The sequence below is a fragment of the Sceloporus undulatus genome, chromosome 5, assembly GCF_019175285.1.
Source record: "Sceloporus undulatus isolate JIND9_A2432 ecotype Alabama chromosome 5, SceUnd_v1.1, whole genome shotgun sequence".
Lineage (NCBI taxonomy): Eukaryota > Metazoa > Chordata > Lepidosauria > Squamata > Phrynosomatidae > Sceloporus > Sceloporus undulatus.
The window spans coordinates 8,299,766-8,319,730 of NC_056526.1; the positions used below are offsets into that span (position 1 = coordinate 8,299,766).

Sequence of the window (19,965 nt, forward strand, 5' to 3'; positions counted from 1 at the left end):
ACAAGGTCCTTTGCCTTCTCTGCCTCTTTGTCCTGCCTTCAAGGCCTTTCCGACTTCTGGCAACCCTAAGGCAAACCGAATCACAGGCCGAAAGTCACCCAGTGGGTTTGCATGGGGATTGTGGTGCCTCACCAAACTACAAATCCCAGGATTCTGTAGGATGGGGTCAGGGTAGTTCAAACAGTGTCCAAGGGCATTGTTTCAATGGTGTAGATGTACCTTTGGCTCCCAAAGAGAGAGCAGCCTGGTGTAGTGGTTTGAGCATTGGACTGTGGCTCTGGAGACCAGGGTTCGAGTCGTGCCTCGGCCATGTAAATTCACTGGGGGGGGGGAGTTAGGTGAGTCACAGTATCTCAGCCTCAGGGGATGTCCAAGGCAAAGAAGATAGGTCTGCCAAGAAAACCTCATGAACCCCCGGAGAGCCAGCATGGAGTAGTGGTTTGAGCACTGGACTACAACTGGTCTGGAGACCAGGGTTCGAATCCTGAGGGGTGGTGAGTGACCTTGGATAAGTTGCACTCTCTCAGCCATAAAGGATGTCCAGGGCACAAAAGATAAAAACTCCTCTGAAGAGACTTGGCCCTGAAAGTTGGTGGCGTTAGGGGCCAACTTGGAAACTGGGGCAGCATCCCCACTGGTGGAATAACCCGTTTTGGCATCGTTTTAACTTGTTGTCTGGCTGGAGGCTATGGAATTCTGGGAACTGGAGTATGTTGTGGGCCTCCGCTCTGGATCCCACAACATACGCCAACTCCCAGAATTCCATAGCCTCCAGCAAGACAACAAGTTAAAACGATGCCAAACCGGGTTATTTCACTTATTCCACCAGTGCGGATGCAACCCGGGAAACGTCCTGAAGGCTCCTAAACCAAGACCAACTGTGGAGACCCCTCCCCAATCCCCCTCCCTCCTGGCAAGGGGGCGTGGCCACCCCAACCTGGCCCCGCCCCTCCGGGGAGCCTATATTAACCCCTTCCTGAGGGGCGCAGACTACTAGGCATTGCTGGCTTCGGTGCCTTTGGTCCAGGAGCGAAGCCGCCAGGCTCTTGGAGGGCGAGGGTCTCGCAGCCATGGCCCTCCTGGCCGCTTCCCCTCCGCTTTGGGACCCCAGCCAGGCCCCCTCCCAGAAGCTCCCGGCCCCGGCTTTGAGCCAAAGGAAGAGCCGCCCTCAGGGCTGCCACAACGGGGCGCTCCTCGACCGCTTCGGGGTCCTGGTCCAGGCCCTGCTGGCCCTGGGGGCCTTCAGCACCCTCATGCGTAAGAAGAGACCCTCTCCCCAGAGCCCCTTCTTCCCCTTCCCCTTTTGGGCTCTCGCTTCCCTCGGCGAACCTGCCTCCGCACTGCCCAAATAAGCCGGGTTGAGACCGCTTTAGCCGCCACGGCTCAAGGCGGGGGGATTCTGGGGAGTGGGGTTTGTGGAGGCACCAGAGGGCTTTCGTGGATGTACCTTCACGTCTCCCGTTGACTTATGGTGACCCCCATGGGTTTCCTCGGCTTTTCTAGGATGGGTCTTCATGTCTCCTCTTGACTTCTGGTGATCCCCGTGAGGTTTAGAGGTTTCCTTGGCTGTGCCTTCAAGTCTCCCGTTGACTTATGGTGACCCCATGAATTATAGGTCCAAAAGAAACTTCAGAAATGATCTAGTCTGAGACCGCTTTATTTGCCCTGGCTCAATGTAGGGAATTCTGGGAACTGTAGTTTTGTGAGACATTGAGCCTTATCTGTCAGAGAGCTACAATTCCCAGGGTTACATAGCACTGAGCAATTACAGCGGCCTCAAACTGGGTTATTTGTGAAGTGTATTTTGGACCTTAAGAGAGTTTTCTTGGCTGTGCCTTCAAGCTGCCTGTGGATTTATGGCATCCCATGCATTTCATAGGGTTTTGTAGTCTGAGTGTCCAGGTCTCCTGTTGACTTGTGGCAACCCCATGAATTTCATAGGTTTTCTTTTATGTCTCTTCAAGCCTCCTGTTGACTTATAGAGACCCCATAAATTGCATAGGGTTTTCCGGAATGTGTCTCCAGGTCACCTGCTGATTTATGGTAGATACACACATCTCATAAGGTTTTCTTTTATGTGCCTTCAGGTTGCCAGTTGACTTATGGAGACCCCATGAATTTTAGAGGGTTTTCTTAGGCAAAGAATACTCAGAGGTGGTTTTTCCAGTTCCTTCCTCTGAAATATAGCCTACAGCACCTGATATTTGTTGATGGTCTCCCATCCAAGTACTAACCAGGGCTGATCATACAGGATCTGGGCCTTTAAGGTATTTAGGCATTGCCTAAATGGTGAGAAAAACTGTTCTCCCCTTTCTCTGTGTTTTGCTGCTCTTGCAGCGCAGTAAGGGATGCTGGAGGCAGGTGCTCTAGGCCATGCCTGTTGTAGGCAAGCACACAGGTGTGACGGAAGTGGCTAGAGCAGAATACCACTCTTTCTCAACTCAAGTTTTATTGCCTTGTTTACTGCAAACACTGTTGCAGTCCAACATTGAAAGTTGGTATTCTTCTTTCCCCATTCCCCAGGGCTGATGCTACTAAAACCTTCCCACTAAGCAAAGGACAAGGAGCAACGGGGAGGTGGTTGAGCATAAAAATGAGCTTTTTGTCCGAGGCTTTGTTAACTGAGGTATGCATGTGTTCTTCTTTCTGTTTATTTTTCTTACAGAAATGCCAAATTGAATGCAAAACTATTTGGCCTCTGTGGTCTTGGCATTGCCTGACTCCCAACCGCTGTATACACAACTTTGTTCAGCAGACTGGAAGGGGCCCCTTTAGATGTAGGAGACTGAGCATAAGGATGGCAGATGGAACAGTCTATTTGACACATGCTTTAAAACAAGAGTGGGCAGAGAGTGGCTTGGCTCCAAACTCCTTTGGAGAGGCCATGTCCCACCAGGATAACCCCAAAGCCCCAGACTCCAACAATACTGGTAAATAATGGAAGAAAAAGTGTCCTCTTGTGGTATCAACCACTGGCAGAACTTGACAGAATCATCCCCTCTGGTTTAAAGTTTGAAAGCACAATGGTTAATGCAAAATTGGAAACAAAAACAACTTTCTGATTGATGCAGATCCTTAATATTTTCTTGAAAGTTCACCCACTATATGGCAATAGAGCCTTTCTATTTCTTAGCAGAGATTTCTAACTCCCAGCCCTTTCCATCTCTCCTCTGATGTCTCATCTCCAATTTCCAATCTCCCACCCTACAAGAAACTCTTTCGTATGCTCTCCTCCCATCTTGATTTTCCCCAGATCCTTAGTTACTAAGGTTAATTGTTTCATATAACTGACTAATACCCTAAACTTTACTCATTAATCAGTTAGACTCTAAATGTTAGAGGAAGCAATTAACAACCTTTACATTCATTAAAAGGGGTCCTTGATTAATCAAGATATTTTATGATTTTAAAAAAAAATATTGTTTTAAATCTGAACTGCAGGAGAGTGTCTGCTTGCAATGTATGATTGTATCATCTGAAAATGATGTACCTCTTTCCCAAAGCAATTGTTTAATATGCACATTTAGTGCTGATTAAATCTGTCAGTGGAATGCTGATTGAGTCAATCAGTATGTTGAGCAATTAACCTCTCTCTGTAATCAACTAGAAAACAGCTCATGATAACAAAGCAAAAACCCAAATCTACAGGTGAACAATAGTTTTATTGAGGCCAGCTGGGATTCCACAATTGTATGCCAGCTTTCAAGTCCTTCAGAACTGTTCATCAAGCTAGTTCGTTGGAAGAAAGAGTGTGAATGGAGGGACAGGAAACACGAGCGTCCAAAAATGTGAATAAATGGTTTAAGAAGTCACGGGGACAGCAATTAGATTGCATTCCTTGTGTTTAAAAAGAGGGAAGAGGGAAGGAAAAAAATTGGTTCTCTTCATCAGGTTACAACATACTGCGATTTGGAGGCTGGCTTCATAAAAGTACAGGCATATCTCATTTGGGAGCCAGTGTGATGTAGTGATCTGAGTGTTGGACTAGGACTCCGGAGACCAGGGTTTGATTCCCAGCTCAGCCATGAAACCCACTGGGTGACTTTGGGCATGTCACACTCTCTCACCCTCAGTGAAGACAATGGCAAACCTTCTCTGAACAAATCTTGCTAAGAAAATCCCAGGATAAGTTTGCTGTATGGTTGTTGTAAGTCAGAAATAACTTGAAGGCACACAACAACAATAACAACAACAACAAATAGCTCAGTTAATAAAGTGGGTGTATTGGTGAACATTAACAGAAATTTTTCTGTTTCTGCTTTTCTTCTGCATTTCATTTTAGTGGACAGACTTATAAATCTATACTTCTTTCATACTTTGGGGACAGCTGCTGTTTACTTTGCCTGTTATAGGTATGCACACACAGCATGAATCAGAGTAAAGTCTTGCTCTTTCCCAGCTCAAGCTTTATTGCATTGTTTACTGCATCCACACTGCTGCAACTCAGTATCAAAAGTCAGTGCTTTTACAGTTGTCCTCCACAATCCTTGAAAGATGCTTAAAAACTTTCATCTGGGCAGAGCAAAAGTAGGCAGTTGGGTTGTTATAAGTCTTGTAAAAGGAAGCTTCTTTGTTAGAGGCTTTGTTAACTGTGATATGGCTGTAATGTTGCTGAATTGCTTGGCTGCTAAGTAGTGTGTGGGGCACATAGGATTACAGCCTTGCAGCACAAGATTAAGTTAGATTGTTTCGATACAGGTTCTGGCAAGTTCTGAGGGACCTCGTCTAAAGAAGGCTGCAGTCTTGTGGTCTGCTTGGTAATACAGTGCTCCCTCGGGTTACGAAATTAATTCGTTCCGCGGCTAATTTCGTAACCCGAAAAACCTTCGTAACCCGAATTGCCATAGGCGCTAATGGGAAAAAAAGCCGCGGCTCTGCCGCGGCTCCATTTAAACAGCGCCAGGGTTTTTTCGTAACCCGAAAAAACCTTCGTAACCCGAAACAATAAATCCCTATGGGATTTATTCGTATCCCGAAAAATTCGTAACCTGGGTAATTCGTATCCCGGGGTACCAATCTTGTGCCCTTTTTCAAGATAATAGCTCTGTGTGCTTTGGAATTCAAAAACAGGAAGAAAAAAAAGAAACTTGTGGCACTTTTAAAACTAAGTTAATTTCATCATAAGATTCTGTGGACTATAGCCTTGCTTTCTTCAGATGAAAGTTGGTTATTGTCCATGAAAATTTATTTGGAAATATTTATTTCTATTTATTTATTGTTTGATTTGTGAGAGTGTATGTCTACTTTGCCTTCCTCTGACATGACTGCTGTGAAGGCAGTATTTTAGTGCTCTTTCACATTAGACAAATTATAGCACCATGGTTCCACTTTATCTGCCATGGCAAAATCCTATGGAATCCTAGGATTTGTAGTTTGATGAAGCAGTGAATGTCAGGATTTCATAGGATGTTGTGGTATTAAAGTGGAATCATAGTTCTGTAACTATACGCAGTCAGCTCTCTGTGTCCATGGATTCTTTATACAAAGATTCAACTGTTCATGGCTTGAAAATATTTAAATATACATATAGAGATAAATTCCAAAAAGCAATCTTTTATGTTGCCATTTAATATGGAACACAATTTTACTATGTCATTGTCTTTAATGGGACTTGAGCATTCAAGGATTTTGGTATCCACAGGATGGTGGTGGTCCTGAAACCAAACCTCAATGGATACCAAGGGCCTATGGTAGTGTCAAAGACCCCTTCTTAGATCAGTGATTCCCAAATTTGTTCCTCCAGGTGTTATGGACTTCAGCTCCCAGAATCCTCAGCCAGCTTGGCCAACAATAAGGAATTCTGGGAGCTGAAGTTCAAAACCTCTGCAGGACCAATGTTTGGCAACCACTGCCTTAGATTAAATCACAGCTTTCCTCTTATCCTAGTGTCTCTTCTTCTAGCAAGGGAGAGGTGACAACCATATTAGTCTGTTGCAAAAAGTTAAAAACAAGATGTCTCTTAACTCTTACAGATTAACTAGCTTTGTTTGGCATAAACCTTCATCTCCCTGAGCTCACTTTTTCTCTTACAGTTTCTCCTTCCCTGTTACCTCACACAGACCCCCATCCAGCACCTCTGCAATTATTCTTCACTCTACTCTTGCCAGGTGTCTCAGCATGGCTTGGGAAGGGGCTGCCCTTTATCTTGGCAAAGCTGTTCCTCTTTGGACTTCGATAACACAGCTGTTCAGTTATCCCCCTCCCATTGTTTCCAAATCAAGCCATCTGGATAAGCAGCGTTGGTGAAGCTAAGAATGAAAGCAGGCACAGACGGGGACTCTGTATGTATATGTGTGTGTGTGTGTTTGTTTTTGGTCATGGGTTGTGCTGGCTGGGGCCTTCCATACAAGCAAAGTCTGTTTTTGGGGATGCCTTAATACTTTCTGTTCCCGATGGATGGTGAAGTTGATTAACACTAGGGATGTAAAGAGTACTTGCACATTTTCTTGTCTTCGGTGATACATTGAGACATCCATTTTTAAAAAGGGCCCAAATGCCAGCATTTCTTTGCTAAGCACACAGTGCTTTTTGTGCAGAATCCATGTTATTTATGCAGAACTTGTTTTTGCATGAAAACATCATTTTTTTGCACATTTTAATACCCACTTGTGAAAAAAATAATTAAAAATTCATTATCACTATGCAGGGAGTTTGTTGTTCTTAACTGCTGTCAAATCAACTTTGACATATGGCTACCCTATGAATGAGACACTTACTAGTCAACCTATCAGCTGCAGCTGCACTACCTTATGAAGCATTATTCTCTTTTCTAGTGAGTCATGTCTTCTCATAATATGGCTAAAATATAGCAGTCTCAGTTTACTGTAGTCCTCTTGGCTTCTAGAGATGGTCCAGGCTTGATTTGCCCTAGGACCCATTTATTTGTCGTTTTAGCAGTCCATGGTATCCGTAGAAATCTTTCCCAGAACCTCATTTCAAATGAGTTGATCCTCTTCCTATCAGCAGGAAGTAAACTTTTGTAATTCTTCATCTTTCTATGTGTGAATGAAATAAGTGAAGATTTACATCAGCGGTAAATGCACAGACTATCTGTTCCTTTTATACTTAAGATAAGAACAACCTTGCTGGATCAGACAAAAGATTTCTCTAGTCCTTTATCTTGTTTCCCACAGTGGCCAACTAGTTCTTTGTAGGAACCCCACTAGAAGGACAGGTGTACAGCTGTGAATTCTACAGTTGGAAGAGACCATGAGGGCCATCCAGCCCAACGCTTTGCCATGCAGGAACACAGAGTCAAAGCACCCCCGACAAATGGCCATCCAGCCTCTGTTTAAAAATCTCCAAAGGAGGAGACTCCACCATACTCCAAGGTAGCATTTTCAGCTGTCAGCATTTTCAGATCCTTTTGTATACTGACTAACACAGCTATGTCTTTGAACACTTCGTTAAAAATGCATCTCCAGACACTCCTTAATCTGCTTATCTGGACTAGAATGTCCTTGCTACCTCCCAACTATTTATTGTTCATTTGTTTTATTTATCTTAACTCCTGTTAAAACAGTTCTGTTAGGTGTTTGTACCTTTTGCATTTTCCCCCTCTTCACACTCCTTTCTTACATCACACTTGTGTCTACATGTCTGCTAGCTGACCCACCACTTTGTGGATTGACTGATTAAGCTTTAGGCCAAATAAAATTTGTTGGTCTTTCAAGTGCCACTGGACTAGTTAGATGCTGCTCATTGTGACTTGCATTGGATGACCTTGGGCCAGCCACTCCCTTTTTCTCAGTCTGATCTACCTTACAGGGTTGTTGTGAGGATAAACTCAGGGAGAGTAAAGCCATGTGCTCTGGCTTGAGTTCACTGGAGGAAAGGTGGAATAGAAATCTAACATAATAGGTTATCAAGGGTTTAAAGGCAGAAAGTAATACCAGGGGTAATGAGTCCCTTTCAATAATCTTCTTCCTTTTTTTTTTTTTTTTTTTTTTTGCATTGAGCAAAGGTGGGGATCAAATGCACTATTCAGCATTTTGCTAGCAAACATGTGCAGAGGTTTGACAGGGGAAAATGAGATTTTTACATTGAGTGTAGGTTTTATCTTGTTTACTTCAATTTTGTAAAGCATATAATAGAATTATTGTTCCTGTTTTTCTTCCTCCTTTTTTTCTTGACATGTAAGTTTATTTCATGTCAACTTTCTCCAATGAACAACTTGCCATTGCTGTATCATGGCGGCTGATAAATTTCTGGCTTTGCCAGCTGCTAAGTCACTAAACAAAGGCTTTCTTATTAGTGAGTGAAAATGCCACTCCGTCCTTTGATCCCTTTCTTCTTCCTTAGCAGGCTAGAGACAGATTTTTCTCACAAGAGAGGCTTCCCTTTCTCTTCAAAAGTCATTTTAACCCCCAAAGAACCTCTCTGTAGAAAAATCTTTAGATAGATCTGGTGTTTTGAATAATTGACATCCATTTTTTTGGTTCATTATGGTTGCTCTGAGGTTTCCTCAGTCCAGAGGGTTTTTTGGACCCACAAGGACAAATAATCAGAGCTGACGACTAGACCTGATTTAAGGCTGCTCCTGATAGTCCTGCGAGAAGGTAGCATTGAAAGGTAAAACTGAAATCTGCCTCCTTTATTTTAAAATTATTGGCTTTTTTGCTTTCAGTGGAAGGGGTGAACTTCTCCCTTTTTGTTGCAGCTATTTTTTGTCAGAGCAAAAGTAGGCAGTTGGGTTGAACTTCACATTCTGGCAACCCTCAGTCATCTACAGCCCTCCTCAGATCTTACAAACTCAGGGCTGTGGCTTCCATGATGGACTCAGTTCACCTGTAGTACGATCTTCCTCTTTTCCTACTGCCCTCCACTTTGTTGCTGTTGTGTGCCTTCAAGTCATTTTTGACTTATGGCAACCCTGAGGATAACCTGTCATGGGGTTTTCTTGGGAAGTTTCTTCAGAGAAGGTTTGCCATTGCCATCTCCTGAGACCTCCAGTGGGTTTACATGGCCAAACTTGGATTCGAACTCTGGTCTCCATAGTCATAGTCCAATGCTCAGATCACTACACCACGCTGGCTCTATCTGGCCCTCCACTTTACCAAACATTATTTTCTTTTTCTGGTGAGTCACACTGGAAATTCACAGACTGAATGGAAAAGGCACAAGTCTGGCAATTTGTGAGAGCTGAGGCTTGATTTGCATTAAGACCTTTTTATTTGCCATTATTAGGAGTCCGTGGTATCCTTCAAATTAGTTGTTCTCTTTATGTCAGCTTTCACACCCATATTCTCCGATTTATTTGAAAACAGCTGGTAACATCTATATACAAGGTTGTTATGTTGGCCATATAGCAAAATAAAACAAAATACAAAAACCACAGAAGAGTTTCGTAAAAAAAAAGGCATAAATGTTGTTGCTGTTGTTGTTGTTCCGAAATGCACAAAACACATTGTGCGAGCTTTAGAAGCTCCACTAGTTTCTTCATCAGGCAAAAAATGTTTTTAAAAAATCATAAAAGGAGAGAAAGTAAAAGTGACAGTGTTGCAGTCATTGGGCTTCATTTTGTGTCAGATGTTGTTTCTGCTGTTGTTCAGTTGGCTTGCAGGAATCTCAGTTCAGGCAATGGTCATGTGGGGACTTTAGACATAAGACCATAACATTTAAACTCCATTAGCAGCAGTAACTCTCTTGGGATCCAAGGTGTCTCTGGTTTTTTGTGAAGGAACAGGCCCTTTCCTTTTGGAGGCAGAGAATATTGAATTTCTCAAGACGTCTCTGTACTGCTACATCTGGAAAAGCTTTTAGGTGGTTTATAGGTAAAATTCAGCCAGTTATAGTCCAAAAGAAAATGTATTATTATTATTATTAACCTTTATTTATAAATCGCTGTAAGTTTACACAGCGCTGTACATAAATTTATTTATTTTTTAGTCAGACGGTTCCCTGCCCTCAGGCTTACAATCTAAAAGACACAACACAAAAGGAGAAGGGAGTGGTGGTGGGGAATAGGATCAGGTCCAGCAGATCTTTTCCACCTCCGAGGCCTGGACCAAGGCAGATGGACTGGAGGAAGGGCTTGGCTTCTTGATGGATGATTAGAAGGAGGCTTCCTGGGTTGGAGAGGGGCTCACCTCTGGGAATGCTTCTCTAAACAATATAGTCTTTAATTCAGTTTTGAAACTGGGCAGAGAAGTGATGAGGTGTGCATGTGGGGGAAGAAGGTTCCAGGAGTAAGGGGCAGCAAGCGAGAAGGGACAAATTCGGGAGGGGGCAGTGGTAGTCCTACATTGTGATAGGAGACCCTGACTACCAGAGCGGAGGGTGCGAGTAGGAATGTAAGGAGAAAGAAGGTCAGATAAGTAAGGAGGGGCCAACCCATGGAGGGCTTTGAAAGTCAGTAACAAAAGCTTGTACCGGATGCGAAAGGGGAAGGGGAGCCAATGAAGGGAGGATAAAAGAGGAGAAACATGGTCAAAGCGGCGAGCGGATGTGACAATACGGGCAGCTGAATACAGAACAGATATTAAAGGATGGAGGTGTGAAAGAGGAAGCCCTGTTAGAAGGAGGTTACAATAATCTAGTCGCGAAACCACTAGGGCATGGACTAGAGTCTTGGCAGTAGAGATTGAGAGGAATGGACGGATCTTGGCAATGTTGTGGAGAAAGAATCTACAGGTCTTGGCGGTGGCCTGGATCTGGGGAATAAATGACAGAGAAGAGTCAAAAATGAAGCCAAGACTGCGGGCTTGATGAACCGGTTGAATAGAAGTGTTGTCGACAGAAACAGAAAAGGAATAATGAAGGGTGGGTTTAGGTGGAAAGACGAGAAGCTCAGTCTTAGACATGTTGAGCTTCAAGCGCCGAAGCCGCATCCACTGAGAGATGGCAGTCAGACAAGAAGAAACTTGCTGTTCAAGCCCTGTCGAAAGGTCAGGGGTGGAGAGATACAGCTGAGTGTCGTCGGCATACAAATGATAGGAGATTATTATTATTATTATTATTATTATTATTATTATTATTATTAAATGTATTACCTTTGTTGGAGGCAGAAATCTTGAAAAATTTAGGGAGTTCCTTTTAGGGAGAGCAAGGTTTAATTGACATTCTATTGAAGTGCATTTGTGTCCATTTTGTAAGGTCCAGTTAAGAGGGTACAGTTAAAAAGTATTATGAAATAATACGGTATAAAAATGCATGACAGACCATCCCCCAACCACTACTTGGTCCTTTTAACTGGAGATGCTGGGGATTGAATACTGGAGCCTCCTGCAGGCCAAGCAAGTTTTTGTTGCTGAGCTGTGCCCATCCGCTAAAACAGTAGTTATGTTAGTCTGCAGTTTGTGCCAACACTGTTCATCGCAAAATTAAAAACAAACAAACAAAAAATCCACATCTTTAATAGTTGTTATTTGCTATTGTCTTTGACTTATGCCTTAATGCTTTGTGCTACTATTTTACTACAGTAAATTTAATATTACCAATTAATATACATTTACCATTTATGAAGAAATCAGTCAGACAGCTGAAGTTGAAGGTTTTGTGTACTAATGCTGCTGCCCAGCTGGCAAATGAATGAAAGTCTACTTGTTGTATTATAGATTTTGGCTATCTAACAGCTCAGTTTTAGTATAATTAATGTTATGATTGTATTTAAGTTGGGGGGCAAACAGCAGAACCATGTTTCTGCAGCGTTCAGAGCCTTTCAGTGATATTAGGTTCAACATCAGCTATCGGTAATTTGCTTCCTCTTTTGCATGTTTCTGTGATGGCAGCTTCCACCATTAGCAATTTTATTCATTCATTAAAATGTTTAGATCCTTCTTTGTATCCAGAGATCTCAAGGTGTGCTACAGAAAACAAAACAGCATTAAACAGTCTTAAGACAATAAAAAAAAACTTAACAAAAGAAGACCAGAGGAGTGGACAACCCAGTAGGTGAGAGTCATTCTGTGCTGACTAGTCAGAAATTGTGCATTGTGTGCTTATACATTGGAAAGTTGCTTGCCAGTTGACTGCAACTTGCATCAAACCAGTTTGTTACGTCCTTTAAATTAATTAAGTGAAGTGTACAATTTGACATGGGGCAAAACAGACCCTTGTTGTTGTTAACTGTCTTCAAGTCAATCCCAGCTCATGGCGATCCTGTGGATGAGACATAGCTTGTCTCCCTTATGCCCCACTGTTCTACTGAGATTCTGCAAATTCAGGCCCGTTAACTCCCTGATTGAGTCTAGCCATCTGGCATGTTGTCTTCCTCTTTTTCTACTAACTTCCATCTTCCCTAGCATTATTGTCTTTTATAATGAATGAGTCATGCCTTCTTGTGATGTGGCCAAAATACAACAGCCTCAGTTTTGTTGACTTGGCTTCCAGGGAGAATTCAGCCTTAATCTAGGGTCCATATGTTTGTCTTTTTGGCCATCCAGCATTCTTCTTCAGCTGCCAGCAACACTTCACAAACAAGTTAATTTTCTTTTTGTCTGCTTTCTTCACTGTCCAGTTCTCACATTCATACATGGTGATGGGGAATATAATGGCTTGAATGATCATAACTTTGGTGCTCAGTTGTATATCTTTACACTTTAGGATCTTGTCTAGTTCTTTCATAGCTGCCCTTTCTATTCCCTAGTCTTCAGATTTCTTGACTGCAATCTCCATTCTTATCAATATTTGATCCAAGGTATGGGAAATCTTTATTTTGATTTCCTCGTTATCTAGGTTGAATTTGTATCTTCCATGTTCATTATTTTTGTTTCCTTTGTGTTCAGTGATGGGCCGGCCTTTGCACCTGCTTTCACAGACACTTATAAACCCCTTACTATTGAAACATGACAAGACTCAAGATTTTTGCAACAGACTTGATGCCAGGGGAGGCTTCCATGGAAATGGTGCAATGCAATATGTTCTGGATTTATTCCAGACTTTAAAGGACCTATGTTAAGTGCTAAAGCAGTCTCAGCAACCCTAGAGACTGGATTTAAAGCCTTAGTAGATTTACCACACGAAAGACTTGGAAACCATCAGCATGCCAGCAAGATAGACAGCAGTTATTCCTGTAATTGCCACTCCTTTTACAGTCTTCCATAGAACTAAAGCAGAATCACTCACTCTTACCAGAGAGCCTGAATGGACTGTCCAACGTTTTGCTAAGAAAATCAAGGGGGTTTATGAGTTTGGAAGAGTGGAACCTGATGCTTAGTTTAGCTGGAGATCTGAGGATATCCCCCCTCCCCCAAACTTCACTTTAATCAGAAATGACACACTGTGGAACCAGAACTGCCAAAGCTCAAAACACAGTTGTTGAGTATGATAAGAATGACAACTTATAAAGGAAGCGAGTTAATGATGTGATGCCTTGTTGAGCAGGTCTTGTCAAGCCTCATTAGATTTAAGAGAGTTATCAGAGACAGTGTAATTATCACAGGCACTAAAATGGCTGTATTAAAAGATAAAAGTGAGCATGATAGAAAAATAATTAAATGCTTAATAGGGCATTAATTCAGAGATGGCTCTTGCATTGGTGAGCTTCAGCCAGGATTACGGGGGCTTAAAACAACCATGGGATCCATTTCAATTGGGGTGACCCAAAAAGTGGAATTAGGGGACGTTAGATTCACATCAAAGGGAATTGTGAGTGTAGAATCAGCATCCTACAGTAATAAGGGCACTGTGAGGACACTGCACACATTGGTTTGAAATTTGAGAAATTTGAGCATTCTAAAATTTGAGCTGGTTTCAGTTTTTTCCAACCAGAAGATTCATTCTGCCAATAAGATATGAGCTATGCAGGCCAGAATAATAGTATTTTTTCCAGACTCTGCATAATATTTGATGTGAAGAGAGATTGGAGTTACAGTAACTAGGAGGAACTGCTTAATTTCAGAACCAGCAATAGTTTGGGCTTACTTTATGGACATATTTGAAGAAGGGTGACTTACAGAATTGCTTTGCTAGCAAGTGGACTCTTCTGGAGGCAATTAGAAATAGTCTGTGTTCATCCCCATAGAAATAGACTGAGTGATGCATCATTGCTATACTTGTATTGGCACGTTTGTTTAAAACTGAGCTTGGTATTCCACTTTCAACTTCCAAAATCAAATATACAGAGTCTTTAAAATAGCATAGCTAGTAGGGAGAGATCATGGGTCTATGACTTCCATGATTCTTTCCCATTGACTAGGGCTGATAGGAAATGAAGTCCAGCATCATCTGGAGGGCCATACATTCCCCATTCCTGGTCTGTAGCCATAGAGAATCATGAACAATGGTCATGACCATTCCAGTAACCAAATCAATTTTTATTACTATTTTATGCTGGGATATTTTGACTTCAATAATTCACAGAATCAGAGTTGGAAGGTGTCTTAGAGATAATTTAGTTGAACCCAACTGCTCAGTTCATGTGATGTGGAATGTAGGATGGAACAAGAGAATCCCTAATTGATGCTTGGTTTTTGCTTGTGCTTCATTGGTTGATTAGAGGGAGGCTTATTGGGTCATAGGGTTGATTATAATGGGTGAAATGGGGAAGAAGTTGTAGTTCAGTGGTGGAGGATATATGGTTTGTATGCATAAGGTTCTAAGATCAATTCCTAACACCTCTAGGGTACTTAGGGAAGTCCTGGAGCAGGGACGTAGCCGGTGGGGGTGTCCGTGGGTCCGGACCCCCCTTCCGTTAGATACAATGAATGGTGTGTGCTGCTGCACCACCACACCCAGGGCCAATTATAATGGTGGCACTTAGGCTGGAGCCCCCCTTCCCAAAATCCTGGCTACGTCCCTGCCTGGAGACTTTTGCACACTCCTGCGAGCCACTGGCAACACCGCATATGTTTTTGTCCTACCATAATTTAGTAATGGGCTATGTAGTAGTGATAGTATGTTTTAAGAATATCTTAGAGCTGTGCTATAGAACTATGAACTCCATCCAGTTGCTGAGATAAGCTTGGAAAGGAGGCAAACATACCCAAGGAACATGCCCATGGTCATTTGATAGAAAGAGTGTCTGGCTAAAACAATAGAGGAAGAGGCAGTGTGGGAAACAGCAGGAGAAATGACTTGAAGATGCACAACAACAATAATCCTGGTTTTACTTTGAGATTCTTCAGTAGTATCAGGAGCTGAATCCCTCACCTTGCCTGTCATGGTTAAGAGAGATGGATTTGTTCATCATAGCTTGGCTATACAGTGGTGCCTCGGGTTACGAAAATAATTCGTTCCGCGGCCGCTTTCGTAACCTGAAAACCCATAGGCGCTAATGGGGAAAAAAGCCGCGGCTCTGCCGCGGCTCCATTTAAAATAGCGCCGGAGTTTTTTCGTAACCCGAAAAAACTTTCGTAACCCGAAACAATAAATCCCTATGGGATTTTTTCGTATCCTGAAAAATTCGTAACCTGGGTATTTCGTATCCCGAGGTACCACTGTACTCTATACTACAATGTAGTATAGAGTACTGCTGCTAAATGATGGGACATGTAGTTGGGTGTTAATTGGTAAGACACATTCCTCTGTAGTTAATGAGGCGGTGGGAAGGGAAGCTGTGCCTGGAGATCCATGGTCATTTTCATAAGAAGAAATGGTGTAAGAGTAGAAGGAGGAGTGTCTATGAGAAAAGGGGGGAAAGGAGGGTGTTTTGGTTTAGTGACAAAGAGTGTATCCTGCTAAAAATTAAATTTGTGTGTTTTAACTGTGTGGGCCAACTTGGTGTAGTGGTTTAAGCATTGGACTATGACTCTGGATACCAGGGTTCAAATCCTAACTCTGCCATGGAACCACATTGGGTGACCTTGGGCAAATCACACTCTCTCAGCCTGAGGATGGCAATAGCAAACTCTCTCTGAAGAAACTTATCAAGCAAACCCTGTGAAAAAGTCATCTTAGGGTCACCATAAGGAGCAACTTTAAGGCACACAACAACAAAATGCTTTAATTATGCATTGCTAAACTGGCTCTTTAGACCTGCCAACATATGTCTGTGGTGGATTTTTATAGTTCTAAATAAAGCTTTTCTGTTTTATTGCTGAAAGCTTGGACTACAGGATCCCTGTACATGACAAGCAGCCTTTCTATAACAGTCTTTTCTTGTCTTTTTACAGTAAAAAGATTTAAGGAACCTAAAGAAGAAAGACGACCCTGGAGGATATGGTAAGATATTTGAATTTCTTTTCTTTTTTGAAATCATGACTGAAACAAATCTATCTGTGCTTCATAGATTTTGATTTCATACTGTGAAACAAATTACTCATCTTCTTGAGGCTGAAGTTGCACAAGCTACAGGATGAGAAGGAAGAGTTATGAGATGATGGAGAAGACCATGCCTTTTTAGACTGTACTATTTTACTGCAGGCTGGAATTACCACTTCTCCATGCTTCTCATAGGAATAATGTCCTGCAAATAAATGCAGGTTGAGAGGACTAGCAAACTAAAGCAGATTAAATCCTAGCCTTCTTTTGTCTGCCTGGCTAGTTGCCTATTTGCTGGGAGAGTTTAATGTGGGAAAGAAATGTAAAGAATAATATCACTACCAGCCTGAAGTGATGCAGTCCAATCTGTTGCCTAATGCTGTTGCACAAGTGCTTCATATCTAGATCTGGAGGATTGCACAGTCATTTCCATATCATATGGTACCAACATCTGGAGGGCTGCACAATCATTTTCCATATCATGATTGCAAAAGCTAGATGGCTGCACAGTCATTTCCATATCCATCCATCTTTTTTTCCATGGGTTAAAAACTATTATTTATTTATTTATTTATTTATTTATTTATTTATTTATTTATTTCGTTTGCACGCCACCTTTCTCCCAGAAGGGACCCAAAGCAGCTCACAGGTTACAATAATTTGAAACAATAAGTTGAGCATGTCTGGGGTCTTCCTCACCATCAAGAACATTGAACGGTTCACTGTCCCAATCATACAAATAGGTGATGTGAGGATGCTACATTTTTGTTATTTGGCTTCCATAATTTCTCAGCCATCATGGTTACTGGGGGATTTTGGGAGTTTTATTTATTAATTTATCCCAGGGGTCGGCAACCTACGGCCCGTGGGCTGGATCCAGCCCGGCGAGGCCTTGGGACCGGCCCCAGCCCGGTCCTGCTGCCGATTGCTGCCCCCGCCGCAGCTTCCGCGCCGTTCCAGGCACCATTTTGAGTTCGGCCCCCCAGTTGTCTGAGGGATAGCAACCTGGCCCCCGGCTCAAAAAGGTTGTCTACCCCTGATTTATCCCGTCTTTCTCCCCGAATAGGACCCAAGGTGGCTCACAAATAAAAATTCTAGAAACACATTACAATAAACAATTAAAAATATCATCTAAAACAATTTAAAATTACAGTAATTAAAACCACACTAAAACCATGATACCCATTCTATATAACAAACATCCAAGCCACCTCATTTCATTTCATTTCCTAAACTCTGGTGTTAGTTTGCATTAGACTCATTGAATGAGTGAGATTTACCAGTCAACAGTTAGGCTAACCATTCATCACTTGATTCAATTGATCTACTCTAGTTGGGACTAAGCAACAGGATTCTAGCTTTTATGTGTAAAGGCTCTTTTGGGATATCCCACTGAATGTATGGATGTTAGAGATATGGGGCTCTAGAAGGCACAATCCTGATCACTCTCTGCACATGTTCAGTTTACACATGAAGGGACAAATCTGAAATAGACAGTTTCATAAGAGGTGCCACAGCAGGTACTTGAGCATCAATGAGTGGGGAAAGCAGTACATAAATTATAATATAAGAAAGTGAAAACAATGACAGGAAGGTCATGGGGAAGCAGGTGCATTGGGGAGGCAGCATAGCTTGTCTCAGGGCTGTGCAATTTGTTCCTGGCAGAGATTCTTATCTCTCTGTCAAGCGGTACTGTTCCCCCTGCCCTTGTCTTGTTTAGTAAGAAAAAGAATGCTGAGAATTTAAATTGGGCTTGTTGTTGTGTGTCTTCAAGTCATTTCTGACTTTTGACAACTCTAAGGTGATGGTTCTACAGGGTTTTCCTGGTAAGAGCTGTTTAGGGAGGGTTGCCTTTGCCTTCCTCTGAGGCTGAGAGAGTGTGACTTACCCAAGGTCACTCAGTGGCTTTTTATGGCGGAGCTGGGATTTGAACCCTGTTCTCCAGAGTTGTGGTCCAGCGCTCAAAGCACTATACCCGTGATGGCGAACCTATGGCAGACATGCCAGAGATGACTGAAGTTGCACAAGCTACAGGATGAGAAGAGCCAGTGAGGACACGTGAGGACATTTCCCCTGGCACACGGTGGAGAGGAGGAGGAAGAGGTGTACCTGTTCCTCCTCTTTCCCGGCCCTCCCTGACCTCAGATGGCGCGGGGGAGGAGGAGGAACAGGTGTGCCATGGACTGGACAAGGACTGGAGCGCAGCTTTGATGCGGCTTCTGGCCTCTTAAGATGTGTGTGTCATTTAAACAGCATACCTCCAAAGTGGCTTGAAGCAGCTTTATTTTGGCCTATCTGTTCAGGCCCTTCCTTCCTTCCTTCCTTCCTTCCTTCCTTCCTATCCACTAATAAAAGAAACCATATTTTCAGCATCTTGAGACATGTCCCCAGTTTTCACTGTGGGAAATAAACCTTTATAACAGTGGTCTGCAAACTGTGTCCTTTAAGAGATTTTGGACTTCAGCACCCAAAATCCCAGACTATTGGCCAACATGGCTGAGGCTTCTGGGAGCTGAAGTCCAAAATCTCTTTAAGGGCACAGTTTGGGGACCACTGCTTTATAACAACTTGGGAAAGGCAGAAGTCCAAATCAGTAATGTTTTCACAAGCTCTACCTGTGATTATTTGATCCAGTTCTTGGTCCTGTTGATTTTTCTGAATTACTCATGTCAAACTCTTTCAAGGTTTTATGATACTTCAAAGCAAGCCATAGGAGCACTGTTCATCCACTTTGCCAATGTCTTCCTGTCAGACCTTACGGAAGAAGATCCCTGCTCTCTGTGAGTTTGGTTTTGCATGGGAATTTGTGGGTGTGGTTGGGCACAATTTATGGGGTAGCGTCCACTGAACTAGGGAGTTGGTGTTGAATGGTGAGCTGTGAACATGACAACTGTAATAAACTCTCAGCTCAAGGCATGAACTCATTGTGCATTACCCTGGGGAGCCTGGTGGATCAAAAGGTAATAAATAAATGCCAGAAGGCAGTCAGCCATTTAGCATAAGATGTCTTTCAGCCCAAGAACCAACATCAGCATTCTAGGCTGTTAGTGTAAATTTGTATTCTTATTTGCCATAGCTACCTAATGAATTTCATTTTGGATGCCACTTTGGGAATGCTGCTGATCTGGCTTGGCGTGAAGGTGGTGTCCTGGATTGTGGAGTGGGGAAACTACACACATCTTGTTTTTGGAGAGTATGGTAAGTCGAGACCAGTTCTCTTGTTGCATGTTAGCCCTGAAAAGTAGGTTCCTAGAGCCACCTCCACTCAATAATACAGGATACATTCACTTAAAAAAGTATAAATGACCTGGCAACTGTGCTGAGACCAAACCCTCTGATAAGAATAATAGGATGCTGCCCCATGGTACATTCAGTTCAGTCTTGTCAAAGCTGAGTAGCAGGATTCAGACAGGATCCTTCTCTCACCCTACTTGGAAATCCCTAGTTCTTCTAGGTGATTTCCCATCCAAGAACTAGCTGGAATAGACCCTGCCTAGCCAAAGCAGACAAGATTGGGTGTATTCCATCTGGTAAAAATCCTCTGCATTGAGCAAACTGGCATTATTATGACTTAGTTCTGCAGCTTCGAAGAGGTTGACTTATACCAGGCCAAGCATGCTTCATCTAGTCTAGCACTGGTCCATCTAGTTAAATTTTGTCTCTTCTGAGTAGCTGGATGGAGCTGATCCACCTAGTCCAGTATTGTCATAGAATCATAGAACTGTAGTTAGAAGGTACACCAAGACTTATTATCCACCACCAGTACAGGGATCCACAGCTAAAGTGTCCCTGACATATGCCATTGAACCTGAGTTTAAAAATAAT

General features: G+C 42.7%; 1 protein-coding gene across 1 annotated transcript in view; it reads left to right on the forward strand.

The window, feature by feature from the left end:
* Nucleotides 1-992: 992 nt before the first annotated feature.
* LOC121931536 (store-operated calcium entry regulator STIMATE-like) overlaps nucleotides 993-19,965 on the forward strand; it is a 43,169-nt gene continuing 24,196 nt past the window's right edge. Inside the window, exons 1-4 of the mRNA XM_042469405.1 lie at nucleotides 993-1,257; nucleotides 16,053-16,101; nucleotides 18,825-18,920; nucleotides 19,217-19,338. Of these exons, the coding sequence (XP_042325339.1) occupies nucleotides 1,071-1,257; nucleotides 16,053-16,101; nucleotides 18,825-18,920; nucleotides 19,217-19,338 (454 nt within the window). The 5' untranslated portion in view covers nucleotides 993-1,070. The remainder of the gene's footprint in view (nucleotides 1,258-16,052; nucleotides 16,102-18,824; nucleotides 18,921-19,216; nucleotides 19,339-19,965) is intronic.